Below are 21,566 nucleotides of genomic sequence, written 5' to 3'. Positions count from 1 at the left end.
GTCTGTTTCCTTTTAACGCACAAACACCACCGGCACCAACCCCGCCCACGCCACACTCTCTCTGTCTTCCTGCCCATTGTGAAGATGAGAGTTTTGAACAGCACCCAAAAGCTTTACCTCTAGCTGACCTCAGATTTAGCTCCCCTCCCTCTCCTCTTCCTCTTTCGCTCTGCTCCTTGTGCTTTCTTTGAAAGCGGCATGCTCCCCACACACACAGCTCATTACCCAGCAGGGAGCACTGCTACCTCCTCACAGCATCAGAAGCAAATAGATGATTGCCTTTGTATATTCCACTCCATTTTTTGGAGTGTGCATGCTTTTGTGTTGTCTGTTTCTTCCGATGAAATATGGAGTCATGTAGCGTTCACTAGGCTAATTTCAGTCCCATGTTGAGTTCAGTAGGTCACTAGCTCAAGGTTGTTGACAATTACCTCCATGTTTCTTCATGTTTCTTTTTGTCACATGGTTTACATGTGGATTCTACAAATGTAGGATATTCAGCATGGACTGTCCCCTAACAAGATCTCCTTTTTATGATATATAGTACTCAGATAAATGGGGAACTGTTCTTGATCACCTTTTAACAGTGCCATAATCCCTGCTTCTTCTGAATGTTAATTCCTTGGAGTTAAGGACCAAAATGTATGTCCGTGTCTGTGCAGTCAAATGCAAACACAATGCAGCAATACCAATAACTAATTCTAGTCCTAAAGTGTAGGGGACTGCCATTAAATGTTGCATTTTACATTGTTTGGTTTCGTTTATGGTTTACAAATGGGAACACCTTTTTAGATTGCCTGATGGAATTTTTAAGCCTTGGCTATTTGTCGTCATCTTTGAAATGTTGAAGTAGTGGTAGTTGCATAGTGGCTCTGCTGCTGAGCAGGCACTGGAGGTAGTAACAGAAGCATAGTAGTGTATTGTGAGGTGTCAGAGCCAGTAGGCCTTTATGGGTTTCTGAGTTTATGTGTGAATCTTGCTCAGGTGTTTCAGTGCTGTGCTTCTGGTTCTCAACACCATAAGTTGTTTTCTATTACAATGCATAAGGATGGTGTAAATTGTCACAGAGCTCCACCCTAATCTAAAGATAAAAATGCCTTTGAGTTTTGTGCTCTCAATTTATGTTATGATCTCCTCTATTACCCATATTTGGACTGGTTGCAAAACAAAAAAAAGAAGTAGACATTTCATTCAGTGTTTTTGCATATCAAAATGATTTGAGGAGGAGGTGGTGGTGTTAAAGAGGAGAACGCTGAGTTAACTTAGACTGAAGACTAAAGGCCCCTGCATACCTGATGAAGTCTAGCGTTAGTTCATGCAGGACACGGTAGTCATACACCCAGCAGTGATCACCTGATGGCCGGCTGATCTCAATTATGGCCTCTCACAGCCAATCACAGCTCTTTCTCTCAACACTGTGATGCATCTAAATATGATGTACTTTTCACGAATCCCTGCTTGCATTAATGCTGATGCACCATGCTGCTGCTGCTGGCAAAGCTTAACCTCCTCCACCCCAGCCACTTCCTTTATAGCATAAAGCTTGTTGCACCCTCATATTTAGAATCATGCTACTATGGATTAATTGCTTTTGAACTAATTCTATTGTATTCAATACATTTGTCATAAATGTATCACAGTTGTTTTGGTTTCAAGTATGTAGGGAGTCAATGCAAGCTAACATACAAGCAATGTTATTTCTCCCTGTGAAACTGCAGCTACTATTTTTTCAAACATGTTCAATTTTTTGTAGTTTCACTCCAACAAGCACACATCTGACCAATCAAAACACTTGTTGTTGAAGGTAGATTGTGCAGAATTTATTCTGCAAATCGCATTGCTCCTGACGTGCATCTAAGGGCATGCCAGAGTTCGCTGTGTATTTGTGTTGTCCTTTATGTGCAAAGGCCTTTACCTGACTAAGCTGAGCAGCTCATGTTGTGTGTACTAGTGACAGTGAGGGTGAACATCATCGGATTCTCATCGAACTTGTTATCACATGAAACAGTCGATTTCACAGACTGGTCGCTTATGTGGGTTTTGTCCTGGTACCCCAATTTCCTCCTACAGACCAAAGCCATGCTCATTAATGACTCTAAATTGCCCGTAGGTGTGACTATAAGCATGGCTGCTTGTTTGTCTCTATATATCAGCCCTGTGATTGACTGGCAACCAGTCCAGCGATTACCCCCTCTAATCCAATCACAGCCTGGACTGTCTCCAGCCCTAACAGCCCTGACTGTGAAAAGCATTAATGACAGATGGTTCTTTCACACCATGTTTCCCTGCCCAGCTGTAATTAATACCAAAACTAAGATATTACACATATTGTGAACAAGGCTAAGAGTTGTGTGTGTTTGAGTCTACATCAGATTGCAATGAAGCGTCCTTGTTTCCCCTCCCTCCCTGCAGGTTGCATGTGCTACCATGCCACTGAGTCCTGTCGTTGCCCCCTGAGGATGTAGGTGAAGAGTGCAGGGCAGGAACAGTGTGTTTTAAAAAGACAGTTGACACATCAGTCCCGCTGTGCCATATCTCCCCCTTTGTCCCAATGCCCTGTTATTTTTACCCTTGACTTTTCTTTGTTGTAACGACGGCGTCTCATTGGAGTCATGCTGCAGACCCCTGTGGAGGACTCTCTCTTTGCTCACCTCTCTCTGCCCCTCTCTCCTGTGTAATCAGAGATCCTCTCAAATGTCAAGGTGGGACAAATGGGAGCCATTCCCTCCTGTAATGGCCCCAGAAATGGGCTGGAGTGCTCCTCCACCTTCCCTGTCTCCCTCTCTCTCTTTGAGAAAGCACCAGCACCTTTTTCATCTTTTTGATCATATTGGCTTGCTTTCTTTCCTAAAAATGTTCAAACTATAATACTAATTTCCTGTCATTCTTTATTGCCCTTTTTAAATTCTAGCTTTATTGTTCTAACATTGTGAACCTTTCATAATGGAGTGTGTAACTCTTCTATTGCATAATACCGCTCAGTAATATTGACTACCTAATAGATCTTTGGATTTACTTCCATGGAGTGCTTCTTGGAAATGTATCCTCAGGGCTGCTATTTGCAAAAACATACTTTCATGTATGAATATTCATATCTGCACACTCAGTTCCATAGTGTATGCGAAGCATTTCACACCCAAAGCTCGCTTAGTGGGGAAAAAAATGCTAAATGTGTGTTTCCATATTGCCCTGGGCGACTTTTCTCATTAATAATGATTACTCATTCTCACTGAATCAAAGTGATATCCAGCTCTGCTCACAACTGCTACTACTTTATAAAGCTTTATGTTGACTTAAACTTTACAATCCCCACATACTCTGATAGTTGAAGTTTCTTCTCAGGCTTAGTAGATTTTTTTTTTTTTTTTGTTTTGTATGAAATATGCTGTATTGACACACTTTGCTAGTTAAAATTCTCAACTTTTTGAGCTATTTAGAACGTGATGCAGTTTAAAGGTGTTAATAAACTCAAATGTTATACCTTGCAACCATGTGCTCCATCTAGAGGCTCTTGTCCTCAATGCTGATGGCCCAGGCTGTAATCCAACCTATGGCTTCTTTCCTGCAAGTCATTCCCCATCTCTGTACCTGTCTGGCTTTATCCGCTTACCCCAGATTCTTTCAACTGTTTCACTGCCAGAGTAATCTGTTGTATCTTGTTTACAGTGAAGGCTGTTGGAGCACTGGATGTTGAGTCAATCATGGCTACATAAAAAAAAGCAGGAGCTGTTACTAGAACCTGCTGTTCTGTGCTGTATCTCATTCATGTTTTGCTTATTTGTGATGGACCTCAATTTTTCTCTGCCATTGCCCACAAGTTCCAAGCTCACCCTACAAGCTCCCCCATTCTTCTATGGTCCATTCAGACTTTAGTTTCATCTCGGGGAGGGGGACTAGATTAGAAAGAAATCATTCCATTGATCCCCTGCTACCTTCAAAGTCATTTTATGTTGTTTGATGAAAAAATGTCTTAATGATCCAGTATTTAAAATAACAGTTATACAGTATACAATATATTAGGATCGGGCCAAAACCTCTTATCTCCATTTTTCATGATTTGGATTTTTTCTTAAATGAGTGCCACTGGTCACCCTTTACATCTGTCAGTGGGTTTTACAATTTTCTTAGTTCTGCAGGAAGAATGAATTTAATGGGACAGAAATCACAATAACTTCTAAAAACTGAAATCTTTGGTAACTAGTAATGTTCCAAGGTGAATAATTTCAAATCTAATTAAAATTGAAAATGCAGTTGTGTTAGAAGGAGTCAGCCCCTTCACAGGTGGTCATTGTTCTCTGAAAGGACCAGTGATGTACAACTCCAAAGAAGAAACCAGAGCACATGAGTCACTTTAGTGCAACTTGAACCGGTTGCAGAGGTTTAGCATTTTGACACATGCTGTGTCTTCATCGTGGGAGTCAAACTGCACCACTACTGTAAGTTTCGGCTCTGGATTTGCTTGAGAAAGAATTAAATGGAACAATGCTACGGTGTCATTTAGCAGACAATTTTGTCCAATGTATGTTCATATTGTTGCCGTTGGACCAAAACCTTGTATCTCCAAAATCACCACTTTTCAAGGAATGAAAAAATGCTGTATTTTTCTATTGATTTAACATCAGATGGTCATAGTCAGCATCTTTTTGACACTTTTTATGCTTGAAAATGTGTTAAAACCCGCTGGTAAATGTAAAGGGTGACCAATTGCACTGATTTTTGAAAAAAAGTGAAAAATGGAGATCCAAGATTTTGTCCCAACACCAGGATTATGGGACAGGTTTTTTGGCATTTTTTGCCATGAGCGCACACTGGATACTCATTGTATCTTCAGGATTCAGACCCCCCTATCTCCTGTAACAAAGCCAGCAATGTAAACCACAGAGCTATCCAGACGCCCCTTTACACTTGCGTTATGTCGACCCGTGTAAAACAGCAAAAAATCAATCAGCACACATTAGAAGCTGAGCACTATTTATTTACAAAAGCAGCGCATTTGGAAGTAGATGTACGGATTCCAGCCAACATTAGCACCGCTAGCATCACAAGTCTAAGATTAACGCCCTGATTCTTGGGCTGAATGTCGTTATGCTTTAGTCGTATGTGACTAGAGCCTGGCACAGCCAACAAGCAACATTTTTCCCATTTTCTAGATCAAAACAGTGCTTAACCATGCTGCTCATATAAGATGCTATCAATGCTATTAGTTCACTGTTGTGTACATTAATAATAAAGAGTACCATGGTAGCATAACATTACCAATGAACTGGAGCTACAGTAGTGACTAGTAGTGGGAAGCTGTGGTAGAGTTAGATGAAGCCTTTGGCAAGGACTGTGGGCCTGAGCTGAGAAAAATAATTAATTATTAATAATTACTTTATTTGCACATGATTAGCCGGCTAAACAAGTGCATCTCTATTACTGACATTAAAACAACAAGCATTAAGAATTAAGGTGTTTTTACAACTTCTGCAACCAACAGCAGATGTGTTGCCTCTTTTGTTTAAACGACTGACACATCTTCACATCTCTATAATCACGTTATTGTGACCTATTTGTCATGCTTTGCAATTTTAATGAGGGGAGAAGGTCAAAGTGTCCCTAACAGGATGACTGAAAATATGCGCGGCCCTGCAGGCGCGTCTCGGTCGCCCGGGGGAATAGAAACAAGTCAGCTGAGCATACTCGGGCATTGGCAGGGTTCAAAGTGCAGCAGGCCTTACATGTGAGGTGATCAGGGGGATTTAGACGGCTCGCTAACAGTGGCAACTATTGTGGTCAGTTTTATTTCCCGTGCTTGTTTTACTCCCCCTCCAGCTCCAGTAGTGTGAGCCTCCTCTGTGCTGAGCTGACAGGATTCCCCCCTTGGGGCAGAAATCTCCCTCTGTCAGTCTGTGCTCATATTTCCAAATAAAGGATTATTGTGCATGTTGCAGAGGGAGGGGGATACAATAATTGAGCCTAAATAGCCAAATTCATTAATTTGATTGTTGGCGACAGCAGATCTCTCGACAGTGTAATTAGGAAAGCTAATGGATAGAGGCACGCTAAATCCATCAATGCTAATGATAATTGCTGTTCAGGAAAGGAAATATGCTTTATAAACATGTAGCCAAGGCTGCCGCGAAATCACAAACAGCCCCCATGTCTAAAAATACAACTAGGGTAAGCATGTGGGGGTGACACCCAAAGAGGCCACTTGGAGGAGCGCAGCTGAGCCGTCTGGGTGGGAGTTTCTCCGTCTTTTCATCCATCTTTTTTTATATCTCCCTCCATCAATCCATGTGGCAGTGTGGTGGTGAGCGAAGCAATCATGCCCTTCTCCCCTTCGCTGACAAGGAACCACTTCTGAACCCTCTGATTGGTCGGCGGTTTATCCCGCTGGACGGGTTACAGCACAACTCCTTTCAGCAGATTCAGGAGTGGAGACATCAACGGGGAGGGTGATAGCTAAAATAAACTTCATGCTTCACGGTCAAGCGTCTGTTCCAGCGATGAGATCCTGACCTTTAATGGACGCCGTATACTGTTGGCGAGTCAATTAGGCTTAATGTCTTTAGCTGAAGACATTAAGATGTAAAACAGGTTTACTGCAGCCTTTTTTCCCTCTTTTAATACGTCCAGGCAAGCTGACAAGGGGGTCATTACAGCTGGACTGAGCCAAAGGAAAGAGGGAACCCGTCATTCTAGAGCGGGTTAATGAATGTCACATGCAAGAGGGAGGCAGTCCAGGAGGGAGAATTTTATTTCAGCGAGGTATGTCCCCTCAGGGCTTGGAGAACGTAAGTTGAAGATCAGCTTGTCTTGTGCCCCCTTGTACAAATGTTAATGATGTTTTTCCGGAGCCCCAAGTGACAGTTTGTTAACCAAGACTCCTTAACACATGAAGTCTAGGGGATATATTTTTTTTAACTTTTCTGACAGCTGACAACTTAGTCCTAAGTCCCCTGGGCCTCACAGAGCTGCCCCATGCCTGTTGTTTAGGCTTTTCCTCTTGTGTTACGCAGAGATGTTTTGACATGCTGTAGGTGACATGTTTTTGTGAAATGGCTGGCTATACTGTGACAGCAGCAGAAAGAGACATGCTTGAGAAAAGTGCAGGGCATTTGCTCCCCTCACAGCAGAACTAAAAGGGAGTAGTAACAAAGAAAAGAGCTCTTGTTCTGGGGGGTTTCCACAGCTTGTAAATGGTCTGATTAAGAAATCTAACCAATTGTGTGAGGCTTATGCAGTCTGTCATAGCGTTATTCCGTTGCCTCAGATTGCACTGCTTTTGTAGAACCATATCAAGCGGACATTTATAGAGGGAGGACAGATTATATCCATGGGAAAGCTTCAGGCAGTATAAGTGTTATATTGTTAGGCCGACGGTTTGTCGCCTTCTCTTTGGCTTTGCAAGGAGGGCTAATGTTCTTGTTTGACACTAGCGGATTGCTTTCTCTCTGTGCCTGAAGAAAGAAGGCAGGCTAATACATTTGAGTCGGTGAAGCGAAGGTCGTTGAGAATTACATTCACCCCCCTTCGCCCCCTCTCTTTTTTCCCTTTAATTTCCCCACTGGATTGGCAAACCGTTTTTACTATTAGCACTGTGGTAGGCTGCTCACTGTGTGCCTGCGTGTGTGTAATCATCTGTGGATGTGTGTTGTGGCGTGCTGGCAGGCCCACCCAGACCCAAAGCCGACTAGACGGATAAATAGGTGCATGGCTCAACTGGATCGTATTGTCATGGGGAATGAAAGACACAACAACAGCAGTGATACGATGTAAAAAAGCTTTAAAAAGGCCCCTAAAGAAGAGGAATCAAAGTTTAACTTGCTGGGTTAAATGAGGAGAAAACCCTTAAAACGTGCAGCCAAGTTATTCCTTTTCATCCTAACAGAGGTCATTTTCCCAGTTGATTCTGCATTCATAGTCCCTACAGGTGTTTAGAGCAACAGATTAGAGCCACATTTAACACGCCAGGCAAGAGAAGACCCTTTTGCTTGTATGAACCGCTCTGGAAAGCATTCCTTATAATGTCTTCCACATGATAAGACCTGGATGGATCTCTGTTAACAAAGAAGAGCGCAGTGTGGACCCAATTGTGCAGAACTGCTGCGGCTCAGGCTGACACGCCAGTCATTTAGGCACAAATAGAGACATTTTACAAGGGAGGTCTCCTTTTCTTTTCTTTCCCTCGTACATAGAGCGCAGCGAGGACCCCCGGGGCGTTTTCTCCATTCCATCTGCATCCCCCTCTCCCGCTGCGCTGCTTTTTAAGAGGGCCATCTGAGCTGATGGTACGCCAGGGTAAAAATGCAATAAACAGCTTTTTCTGGAGGTGTGAGAGTTGAATTGGAAACAAAAATAAGAGTGTTGCTCTTGTTTGGATGGTGAATAAAGGGTTCGTGAGGGCAGGGGAAATGAAAACATTGGCTGACTGACATCATGTGTAGACATAGAAACACTCATTACTAATGCACAATACAGTGCCTATGAAAAATGTTTATCTCTTTGGATCTTTTACCCTTTTAGTGATTTTATAAATCAATCATAGTCACTGTATTTTAGCAATTTTGGCAAAAAAAAAAAAAAAAAAATTAAAGAAAGTCTTTAGCATCAAATTGAAAACCGGTTCCTATAAGGTTATGACCATTAAATAAAAATATGTAGTTTAGAATAAGTGATTGCATGCATGTGACTAACAGAATTCAATAGAGGCCCAGCTAATTAGTGCTAATATTTTCACATTTAGTAAATAGTGAGTGTGTCTCAATTGATTGTAGTATAAAGACACCTGTGTCTGGAGTGTCCAGTCACTGGTTAATCAGTATTCCTGGCTACCATTACGCCATTAAGACAAAGAACGATCCAGAAAACTCAAGGACAAGGTTAGTGGAGAGAATAAGCCAGGAGACATTGTGTTTGGCGGACACCAAACACTAGCACATCACCACAAACACCATCCCCTCTGTGAAGCACACAGTGGTTGCAGCATCATACTGTGGGGATGCTTCTCAGCAGCCAGCCCTGGAAGGCTTGTATAGGTAGAGGTTAGAATGAATTTGGCAAAATAATGGAAAATCGTGGAGGACATTCTGATACAGTCTGCAAGAGAACTATGGCTTGGAAGAGGACTTATTTTCCAGTAAAACGATGACCCAAAGTATACACTGATAGCTACACAGAAATAGTTTTAAGACAACAAGGTTAATGTTCTTGAGTCATAGCCTAGACCTCAATCAAATAGAGAATTTGTGGCTGAGTTTGAAAAGGGCTGTTTACACCCCATGCAACCTGATAGAGCTTGAGCAGTTTTGCAAAGATGAATGGAGTAAAATTGCAGTGTCCAAACGCACAGGCCTGATTGACACCTATCCACACAGACCCAGTGCTGTGATTGCAGCCAAAGGTGCACCTACTAAATACTTGAAGAGGGTGAATGTTTATGGAGTTACATAACATGTTTTCACTTGATTGACATTACTTTGCATAAAACTGTCTTCACTGTGACATTAAAGAGATTTTTTTTTGGTTGAAATAACCAAAATAAATGGACCAGCACTGATTTATAAAATCAAAAAAAAGGGTAAAACATCCAACGGGTGAATACTTTATTTGGGCATAGTACATGGTGCATGTACACAGAAAACATACAACCAAACACTTTTACACTCTTGGCTCCTTCAGCTGCACTGCAGCTCAGTGATGCATCTCAGCATCAATTTTTTAGATGTCTGGCAATGCTCAGCTTTTGGCACTTGCATGGGGGTCGGAGGGGGGCTGCAGAGACAGAGGCTCTGAGGTGAATTATAAGTCGGCTGATAGAAGAGAGCAGGGCCACAGGAAGATTGATGCTCAGTGTTTGTGAGATGGGAAGTGAAAGGAGGAGAGGAGAGAAGAGTATAGGAGTGGAAATGTAGCCATTGCATCTTCTTGGAACATCTTTTTTTCACATGGCTATAATGTAGGTTAACAGTGAGAAAAGGCTTTTAAAAGTTCTCTCGCTGTCTTTCCCTTAACAAGGATGAGTGTTGTAGCTTTACAAGCACCATAAATATTTATTCTCGTGATGAAACTAGACGATGATATCATCCTAGCAGGAAAGAATAACACTGAATGCTGGTGCAGGGATCTACAGGGGCTAACTAAATAATAAGTGATGCTACATAGCCTGGGGTAAATATTGTAAACACCATGTGAAGCTTGTGTTTTTTTCTTTGCTGCAGATGATGAAGTAGCCTGAAACAAAGCAGCACTTGTAAGCCCAGTGAGAAAAGAGGAAGAGATGGTCTGAAAAGAAAATGGATTAAGAGATTTAGAAATATGTAAAGAAGAAAAGTGAAAGAAATAGATTGAAGCCAGTTTTGATGACACTTGTTCTAAGGTTTCAGGACTGCCTTGTGGGCTAGTTTTAAGAAATACAGCAAGCAGCTTTTTGTTGCAAAAACTTTAACCCAGCAAACTGAAGATTCAAAGGCAGGATGAAGAGAAGGCGTTTGATGCGTTCGTTTTACCCTCTAAGCCTTCCAGGGCCAGCCGCTGAGAAGCATCCCCACAGCATGATGCTGCCACCACCATACCTCAGTGGGGATGGTGCGTTTGTGGTGATGTGCAGTGATTGATGTCCGCCAAACAAAGCGTCTTGTCTGATGCCCAAAAAGCATCATTTTGCTCCTGTCAGACCAAACAATGGTGTCTCCCATATGCCTTTTGTCCACTTGTGCTAAGGTTTCAGGACTGCCTCGTGGCCTAGTTTTAAAGACAGACAGCAGCTTCATGTTGCAAACCTTTAACCCAGCAATCTGAAAATTTAAAAGAGGGATGAAGAGAGGGCACTTGATGCATGCTGACAGCTCAATATCACCTCAGATCACTCTATCCAAGCAGAAAGATGAGTGAAGTCATCCATCCTCCGCACCTCCTCCGGGGAGCCAATTTCAAGCAGCACCAGCTCTACATTTAGTAACACTCTGTCCTTTCCTCTCACAAGCTGCCTCTTAGTACTCGCCTTAATATTTATGTAAAAAACCCAAAGGACGCTTCTCCCTTAACTCCCCAAATCTACCTCATTTTTTTGTTTTTAAAATACTTTTGAGGAAAGAGAAGGAAACCAAGGTGCCAAAGAGTGCGTGCGGATACAAGAAAGGCCCCACCTGAGGGATTTAGCCCACCCTGAGCCATCATTCAAAGTGTAAATCGCCTTTTTGTGTGAACGCCCGAGCTGCTAAGGAGACGTGATGTTTTGACAGTAATTTGGGAATCAAGAAAAACTATGAAAACAGGCCCCTTTTGCCCAGAAGGCACATACTTCTTAGAGAAAGTAGAAAGAGCATGTGTGTGACTAAAGCGCTTGCACACCTGCTGAAAATTACACTTGCATACACCAGAATGCATTTTTGTACTTATTGCATTTTTTCTATCCGAGTGATGAAGATGGAGGACCATCGCAGCAGGTCATCAGCATGAGTATGCTCGCTAAGAGGCCTCAGAGAGACGAGAACTTGGCCGGAATCGGCGTTACGGGCAATTAGGAAACTGTAGAAGTGAAATCAGCGTTTGGATAGACGCTCAGTTGTGTTACTCACAGTCAGAACACAGCACGGAAAAGTCATCTGAAGCATCATGCAAACTTACACATACACACGCACTGGAGTGAAAACCACAATTTGAAGTATTTAATCCAAAAAGTGCCTGAAATCCAACCACACACATATTCAGAAAGCGACCCAGAGGCTGTTTGGACCACCCTCATTGGCCAGTCAGTCTAATTTCTCTTTCACCAGCTTGGGTTTCACATGCCAGATACCATCCATGTGTATGTGTGCCGCAGCTCCCGTTCCAAAGCCTTATTTCAAAGCTGTTTTCCTCTTTTGCTCCTAAACTCTTCGCTGACTCAATTAGGCGGCTCTCCCTCCTGTAGCCGTGGGTCTGAAATTCCATTTCACCGTGATGCTGTACTGTTTAACAGCTTTAACACCTGCTTCATTCTAAACAACAGCCTAAGCCAAAGGGTGAGATATTATCACTTTCAATTCCCATTTTCTCCTATAAAACAGGCCCACACAGTCTGTTGGTGTTGTGCTGTGGTGAAACAGCTGATAGACAAGTGTTCAGCCCAGCTGAAACAGTTACGTAAACTCGACCTGCTCGGGGCACAAACCTCTGCGGCAAATGCGCTTGTGTTTGTGCGTAATGAAAGCAAAACCTGCCCACCTGTTCCTGAGTTTTAACCTGAGACCTCATTAGTACACTGTGTTTCATTTCCACTACATTACCTGCACAATATGCTGCGCTGCTCCTCTGAGTATGGATGTATGTGGTTATCTGTGTGTTCAGGCACAACATGAGCCTAATTTCCAACAAATCCAATTTACATCAACAAAGAGAAACCCAAAGGGAGGAAAACTAAGCTAACACTGCTTCTTTTCCCTTTTTTTTTTTTTTTCTTTTTATCAGGTATGACTATGTGGAGGTGCGGGACGGTGTGGATGAGACCGGTCAGCTTGTGGGGAAGTACTGTGGAAAGATCGCTCCTTCTCCGGTTGTCTCTTCAGGAAACCAGCTCTTCATCAAATTTGTCTCTGACTACGAGACTCATGGAGCAGGTTTCTCCATCAGATACGAGATCTTCAAGACAGGTGGGTGGCCTGAGACAGCTAGGGCTTCTGTTATATCCATACAATTTGGTATATATCCTAAAATGTCACTTATACTGGAGATATTAGACCTACACCCACATCTGTAGTTCATATGGTGTGAGTGTTTCGTCATTGGATTATTTTTATCAAACTAAGTGTGTCACCTAGTTATTATTTCAAGAGAAAAACCCTGCAGACACTTTTACATCTCGAGGGTATTGCTCATGCTATTGCTGTATTTCACAGGTTAAGGAAACCATTTTCATTAACCTGGTTGCTTCACGCAGCAGAAATGTTAAACTGGTGAGCCACCATGTTTGACTGTGTCTCTAAAAATTAAAGCTACAGCTGATTTTCCATGGAAATATGAGTTTGCCCATCTACACATCATTACAACCTAAGCATGTTTGTGGCTACCCTAATAGTTATCTTGCTAGAAGTGACTAATCTTGTAACTGTTCTTGTAAAATCCCTGTCATACACTTTGTGTTAAGTGACATCATACATATTCAACCCCTTCAAGTCAGTAGAGGTTAGTAGAATCACCTTTGGCCACAATCACAGCACTGAGTCTGTGTGGACAGGTCTCAATCAGGCTTGCACATCTGGACACCACAATTTTACTCCATTCTTCCTTGCAGAACTGCTCAAGCTCTGTCAGGCTGCATGAGGATCAAGCTTGAACAGCTCTTTTCAAGTCCAGCCACAAATTCTCTATTTGATTGAGGTCTAGGCTTTGACTTGACCACTCCAGAACGTTCACCTTACTGTTTTTAAACCATTTCTGTGTAGCTTCCGCTGTACTCTTCAGGTTATTGTCCTGCTGGGAAATAAATCATCTCCTAAGCCTTAGTTCTCTTGTAGGTGGAATGAGATTGTCCTATAATTCATTCATTTTACCGTTTACAAGCCATTCATCAAGCTGCTGAGAAGCATCCTCACAGCATGATGCTGCCACCACTGTGCTTCACAGCGGGGAGATCCAGATCGTTTGGCTCAGCTCAGTAAAGCTGGTTGTTTGCCTCCCAAACAGCTACTTATTTGGGAACATTGTCATCTTTTGAGGGAGGACTAAATTACAACAAAGGATGGAGGAAAGGAAACTGGTACTCAAATGAAAGCTAGCTACTTTGGCTAACATTAAAGAACAGGCTTCTTCATGAACAGCACATCATTATTCGATCACTTACCCACAAGGTTTATTCTGTTGATCGTATATCATTGTTATAAAATTAATATATTTTCTGATGATATTTGCAGCATACAGGTACATTTAGAGCTGTAAAGTACTAACTTTCCTCCATTCCCATTCATTCCTAATGGTTGTCCCACACTTCCAGACTCCCAACAGATATTCTGGATCACATTGCAACAGCCTGTTGTGACTTTTAACAGAAAATTTCCCCCTTAGTCTAAAAGAATGAGGATCTGTTTGTTGCCATTTTCATGTTTTTCTTTAAATTAGCAGTGATTGGTGGAGAGTTAGTACCCCAGCTGGGCTACCCCTATTCAAAAATGTCTGGACTCACCCCTGTCAATAGAAATGCAACTACATGTTCCATCAGCCATTCAAGATAACACTTCTAATTTGCAACTGAACAACAGGCTGTCCTGTGAAGAAACCAAGGAGGTTTCTTTAAAGAAAAAAAAGGCAAAATGAAAAGCTGTTGACACTTGTAATCATTATTTGATGGTGACAGCACTTTTTTGTTAATCAAAATACCTTTCCAAAATTGTTCTGATACTCATTGACATGCCAGACTGTTGACAGAAGCCTCCTTTTTCTTTGAAACACTGTATTATTTCCACATCACAGACGAATGCAACCAGATTTGTCTTAAGCCAAAACTATCAAACACACAGAGTACGATTGGATGAAAGTTGTAGGAATACTTTTGATTTGAGGATTAAAAAAAGCGCCTCTCTGTCTAATTTCATGGTTTGTTTGTGATTTAGTCAAAGCACCAGAGCGACAAATTATGCAATTGCAATATGGCAGCCAATATGCTCCATTCAAAAGCAATGAATCATGGTCCCATATGCTCCATAATCATAGCAGTTTTTATGTGCTGTGAATCACTGTACAATGAGCAAGGGCATCATCCGCTAAGCATTGATTTGACTAATTCTGTTCATTGTCAGATTGCGGTCCAAAGCAAGCAGAATTTAAGCAACTGAACTGGATACAGGGTTAGAAAAGTGCTTTCACCTTCGTCTGTTTAAGCACTAGAATCGGTTTGAGCTTCCTTCCTTAATGTTAAGCTAAAAATAAGAGCTCTGAGTAATCCTATTCAGGAATCAGGCGTGATAAAACACAAATATCCTCAGGGGATGTCTATCTTATCAGAACAAAGCATAACATGGAGAGAATTTCCTGTTGCTTAGCTGCAACGTCTTTGTTTAGACTGAAGGAAGGAGGAGGAGGATGGGACATATCTGCAGAGTGACTCGTGGGCAGACAGGTGCTACAGACTCCACTTTCATTAATTAACCTTAGCAGCAGTGTATGGGAAAGCCTCCCATGACCCTCAGAGACATGATGAATGGCCTTGTAAGGTTCCTCCTTCCTTTTAATCTGGGATGGTGTGTGTTTGTGTGTCAGCATCACAGCAGGGCAGCTGGTGGAGTGTGGGTCCATTTACAAGATCAAAGCGACACTCCACCCCGACAAACTCATCCGCACAAACTGCCACCTCATTCCCCTTAATAAGGAGCTTCAGTGTACCGCATTCTTCCCATGATTAGCTTGGTATTTCGCAGTCTCATCTATTAGCCAAGACTTATAACAAATGAGGCGTGTTAGGGTTGCAGTGATGGGGGAGAAACTGCTGAGGCACTAGGATACAAGAAAATACAGATCTTGCAAGAAATTCAGATGTTAGAAGAAAACTATGACTAAAGAGATGGGACTATCTGATGGAGAATCAGTGATGTTGCTGTAGGCTGAACTTTTTCATCTTGTTTTGCAACTAGTGCCACCCCGCTGTGGACAAGATCGCCATGGGTGTGCCGTAGAAAAGCCAGACCCTCTTGAAATTGCTCTGTTTTGACTACTGCACTGCATGTCGCTAAGAACGAGGTTCTGAGATCTGTTAACATCCCAGTTTGTTGGAGCAAGAGAGACAACCAAAAAAAAAGAGATTCCAAACTAGCTGATTAGTACAGCTTATCAACAAGCAGGGTATTAGCTGGGAAAACATTGTGTTGGCTAACACATGTAACGTTAATGATGATACACAGATGCTCCGATAACGGATGGAGGAATGGGAAGCTTGCGCTTGTGCATGCCAATGAAGGGAAATGCAAAGAATGCAAGGCTGTTTATCAGAGTGATGAGAGGCCTGAAGATCACGGGAAGTCCACCCCGGGGACTGGTACTGCCTTTCATGTGGGGGTGCATGCAAGCAAAGGTCACATGGAAGATAAATATAACCACAAAGCAAACACATGAACTCCCTTTAGGGATCATATGCCAACGAACACAAGTATGTTTACATGTGTGGGCTTACCCACTTAAGCCATAGACTATGTAAATACACTTTCACTCTGTACATCAACAAGCTGGCATTTGCAGCTCTGTCTTTCGTCAACTGTAGCCTGCAAAGTGTCTAATTGGAAAAGAGCAGGTTGTTTTGCGGCTCTCTGTGGCTGTTTCCACAACAGCCTTTACCCCTCTCTGCTCCTCATTCCCATCCAACCATCTTAATTAGCATGGGCTATTTATTTTATAGCCTGCAAATTGGCAGCCTCGCTCCGCTGGCTGAAGTCTGGCAAGAGACGGAAAAAATGAGACGGTGGGGGAGAAAGAGATAGAAGAGAGGGATAAGTCAGGGGAGTGAGGAATATTTCAGCTGAAGGATGCAGATTAGCAAGCTGGTTATCTCTATGGAGACCCTCAACTTCAAGGCAGTATTAAAACAGGGAATACAAGAGATGTGCAAACTATGGCCTTGAGTTAATAAACAAAAGTCTGTATAAAGGAGGTGGATGCAACCTCTTGATTTCAGTCATAAAATTAATGCAGATATACCTAATACTGAGATTTTGAATAACCAGCAGGAATGACTAAAATGGTTGTAAAAGTGGGAAAATTATATGAAAATGTCTACCTTTACTTACAACCAAGTTAACAGCTGTAAAAATCCACCTATACTAGCTGTAAATATCCACATAAATAAGCTGCAACTATCAGCCTATATCTACATATATATCAGCTATAAATATCAGCCTATACAGGGTGTAAATATCAGTCTAAATTTTTGCTAAATTTGCCCTAAATACTGACATATATCTACTGCAAATATTTTCCTTTATAAGCTGTGAATATCTGCCTATATCAGCACATATCAGCTGAGCATATCTGCCTATACTGGCTGTAAATATTTGCTATTATAAGATGTGAATATCTTCCTATGTCAGCTGTAAATATCAATCCATCATGGCAGTAAATATTGGCCTTTATTAGTTGTAAATATATGCCTATACTGGGTGTTAATACCAGTCTAAATTGGCTGTGAATACTGGCCTAAATTACCTGTAAGTATCAGTTTACAATAGCTGTAAATAGCAGCCCATATTGGCAGAGAATATTTGCCTTTATAAGCTGTAAATTTCTGCCTACACTGGCTATAAATATCTGCCTATACTAGGTGTAAATATTAGTCTTAACTGGCTCTAAATACTGGCCTAAATACCTGTAAATATTGGCCTATATCAGCTGTAAATATCAGCCCATATTTGCTGAAAATATTTGCCTTTATAAGCTGTAACTATCTGCCTGTGTCACCTGTATATGTTAGCCAGTTTTGGCTGTGGATTTCATAAGTTTAGGTACATATGCTACCAATATTTGCATCCAAAATTAAGGGGCAATGGTAAAATTTCAGGATTTCTTCAACTCAGTACAATGTTCATAATTTAAAATGCCATCCTCCCAGGCATAAGATAGACAAAGGAGGGTATAGATTAGGACATGCTATCTCTGCTGATTTTCAGCTTAGGCATATGGTCAGTTAAGACTTTGGTTACTACCCTGATTCCAAATATAGTCACTTCAAAAAAACTAAGAAAAGGATAGAACAAATGCTAAACAGCTTGCAAAAAATGGCAGTATAAAACCCCAAGATGGGTGATGTCATGGTGGTTACATTAACTTTTGTTTACAGTCATTGTAAACAACCACAAGTGGGAACAAAAAATCACTGGTGTCAGCCCTTAGGGTCAGGCAAATAAGACAAGGTGGGGTTAACCTCCACCCAATCAACCCAGGGTCGACTCAGCAGTGGTGAATATGAAATGTATGGAAGCCAATAGAAAATACCCTTACTATTTATAGCCATGGTTGCTTATTTCTTTTTCTTAGATATTGGTGCTATAAGTAAAACAGACAATATGTTTGTGGTTTGTATGTTTGACAAGTTCCTGCTTAGACAGATGGTCAATCAGGGTTTCAGTTTCAGTGCATAACCACCTTTGAGTCCAAATATGGTCACTTCTGGATAGAGAACACAAAGATAAGGATGACAAAAATGCTGAACTCAAGTCTTCAGAAGGGTAATCCAAATACCAGAAATTGGTGACGTCATGGTGGCTACATCAACTTCTTGTGTACAGTCTATGTAAACAACCACAAGTAGGAACAAAAATCACTGATGTCAGCCCTAAAGACCAGGACAAAATAAGACAAGGTGGGGTTAACCTCCACCAAATCCTGGAGCTTTTGTAGAAGTCTCAAAGCTGTATTTATCCTATCTCCTTAAGAGTCTCTGGAAAGATCAGTCCTCTTAAGTCGATACACATGCACAACATATGTTTTCCTTTAACAGCTCTGCAGTTTTCTTAGAGCCACATCAATGCTGGCAGAGGATCCACTGATGTGGGCGAGGAAGCAGAGATAGTGCCACTAGAGCCTTCCTGTTCACAGACACACACACTCTTGTCTTCTCTCAGTTACACAGCAGAATGACTCAGCACACATTTCCACTTATTAATCAGCATTTTATCACGGAAATGATCCGTGTCCAAACATGGGTTCAAGCATTTCAGTCTGGACTTGTGCATGCCAAAGTAAACAGGCACACAAAACAGACACTGACTCTTTGATCAAAAACAGAGGTCCCCTTATGTTAGGCTGATTTTATAATTGGACGCTGAGATCCCTTGTTTTATTGCTTTTGTCCTCCAGAGTTATGCTGCACAGCATCTGCTAGCAAGAACATCAAAGCCAGCTTTGCCTGTGATTAGTTATTCATGTAGTAATACCAAATATTGTTTTCTTCAGAATAAAGGTCTTGATTCAGGGAAGATAATTTGGGACTGATAGAACCCTATCTATAAGCCACAGTGGGTAGATTCCGAAAGTCTCTTTTTTAAACTCTATTTTTTCCCATTCTTAAACACAACCTCAAGTTCTGAATGGCGTTTTAGATGCAACCGTTTCAGAGAAAACAATGTAACATCAGCTTTTGAATTCATGTGTCATCTTTATGTTGATCTTGTCCCTTTCATTTAAAAACTTAATATATTGGGGCATTTTCCCAAAGTTAATGCTTCCCTTCTGCCTTTTAGCTATAACTGCACAATGACACGGCTGTAGTTTTCCTTCAGCAGGTATGCAGCTTGTCAGAGAGAAACAGAAACAGTGCACACGCTTTGTGCAAGCAAAAACAAAGACAAGGAAAACAGACATTTTTTCAGTAATGGATTACTTTTATGATAAAGCACTGAACTACTTGACATGCAGAACTAATATATCACAGACTGTAATTTTGTTTTATTTTTTAAAGATGTGCACATTTTTGATTTTGCATCATGCTTCTCCCAATGTAAATCTTGGACCCTTGCAAGTAATTTGTCTGTCAGCCACTTTAATGTCTAAGTAGCATAGATCTTGGTGCAAAGAGTGGCCATGGTTGTGTAGTTTCAGACAAATAACATTGAATTTAGTCCAAATCTCCCACGTTGAGGTACATGGCGTCATCTCTTCACGTTAAAGCCCTTTTTATCATGTCACAGCTATGTGGGCGCTTTCACTTTTACCACACACCTGTGAAAACACTTTCAAGGTGTCTGTGAGAGTATGTATGCATGTTGGGTGGGTCCTAATAGGGGGCACATTCTGCTTTCATGGACGGCACGCCCTGATGGCATAGGTCACATCTGGCATGGAGGCGCACTGTCATCAAACGTGCACCAAAAACATGCACAGACAACCCCCATGGAAACCTAAGACAGCAAATATCTTAAAAGGGAGCAAGAGTGACTGTAACCCCTCCCTGAAACGACCGTCCCATCAGCAGCGTGTCACCCCTCATTGGATTGGTGGGAGGCAACGTCACAGGCACAGTAAATGCACTGTGTCAGCAGGGCCTCAGGGTATGTGTGCTTATGGGTAAACCTGCCTCTCCATCTGTTTCAGTGAGTGACACTCAGCAGGCTTCAGGTTAATGTTTGATTTACAGCTGAAAGAGTTAATTCTCCACTGACGATTAACCCTTCTGTCAGTGTGGCATAGACACAGAGTGGAGAGGAGGGGAGGTATGACAGGGGTGGGGGCAGTAATGGGTGGTGGAGGGCTGTGAACTGGGCTAATGATCAGCCCAGAGAGCGGCGTGGAACATAAACAGCGGTGATTTACTCTGCAGTCCAAGAACAACACCTTCAGCCCCCGTGGCTCCGGCCACTAATAACCCTGACTGAGACGAGAGGGAAGGATGGGGAAAGAGGTGCGAGACATGAAAAGAGAGCGCGAGACAGATTCAGAAATGAAAATAGTAACCAGGCAGCACATTTAACGCCTGTTCTTTGGCCTGATGTTGTTGCAATGATTAACGCCGGGTCTCTAGTTGGCTCTGAGCACTTAGAGCAGCAGCCTAATAGAGACATAGAGGACAAGTCATCAGGGAGAGTAACAGTGGAAACCATATTTATTTAACACTTATTATTATTGATCACTTACGCTCCTGAAGCTGAAATCAGAGCTCCATTAAATATCATTTTGTCTGCTATGACGTGTCCTATTAAACAAACTAATCACTCAGCGAGCGAGGCAGAGTGACATTTGTTTACTTCCCCTCTGTAGGAGAAGGGCCCAATATAAACAGGAGTTAAAGGAATCCATTACTGCAGCAGTAAATGTTTGAGCGCCTGTTGGAGGTTGTCGATGAATGTTCGTTCAAGGTTACTTCTTTGTCTCCCTCCTAACATTCTGCCGTAAAATCACCCGCTTTTAAAGCAGCGGCCGGACTACTGTGGTCAAACAATCCGTTTTATCTAAAATGAAATAGAACAAGCTTTGTTTGTGTTTTCTATCAGCACTACCTGAGTCAAACCCCCTCATATTTACCGAAACCCCTTTCCCACTGAGGCGATAAATCCAGCAGGAAAAAACAGGAACAAGGCCGAGGCAGAGTGTGAGGTAGCGTTTGGCTGACAAAAGGATTTATTTGTCTCTTCTTGAGCTCCTTGTCAACACAGATGCATGAACACACGCTGTACATGGGTGCTGCCACAGGAGAGCATGACAGCTATCAGTGAATGCCACACACGCAGACATCAACACAAAGCATCCTGGGTGTAGAGAGGGGAGCCGGAGACAGAAGCCCTCCCATGTGGAGACACGAGATAAAAGAGATCTGTTGGATGATTATCTCACCGCTGGGAACGACCAGAGCACTCTGTCTTCTCTCGCCACTCTCTTGCTCTGGTTTGTTGTGACGTCTTCAGCCTGGCCTTTCTTTGGGGAAATAAACCCAGCAAGGCACTCAAAAGTTGACGACTGAGAAGTTAGTGGGCTGTTGTCACTGTAATTCAGAAACAATGCATGAAATGGTGACCTAAGGGTGATTATGGGGCATTGAGACTGGAGAGGAAATAAGAATATACATTACGAACTATAACAAAAATAAGGGAACTGGACAGAAAATCAAAACAGAAATGCTGAAACAAGTG

At 42.1% G+C, this 21,566-nt stretch overlaps 1 protein-coding gene across 2 annotated transcripts in view; it reads left to right on the top strand.

Moving 5' to 3' along the window:
• nrp1a (neuropilin 1a) overlaps positions 1–21,566 on the top strand; it is a 93,821-nt gene that overhangs the window by 13,843 nt on the left and 58,412 nt on the right. For both annotated transcript variants that reach the window (XM_041814095.1, XM_041814094.1), the window contains exon 4: positions 12,436–12,617. In XM_041814095.1, the coding sequence (XP_041670029.1) occupies positions 12,436–12,617 (182 nt within the window). The remainder of the gene's footprint in view (positions 1–12,435; positions 12,618–21,566) is intronic.

The sequence above is a fragment of the Cheilinus undulatus genome, linkage group 19 (assembly GCF_018320785.1).
Source record: "Cheilinus undulatus linkage group 19, ASM1832078v1, whole genome shotgun sequence".
In the NCBI taxonomy this organism is placed as follows: domain Eukaryota; kingdom Metazoa; phylum Chordata; class Actinopteri; order Labriformes; family Labridae; genus Cheilinus; species Cheilinus undulatus.
This window is presented reverse-complemented; position numbering and strand designations above follow the sequence as displayed.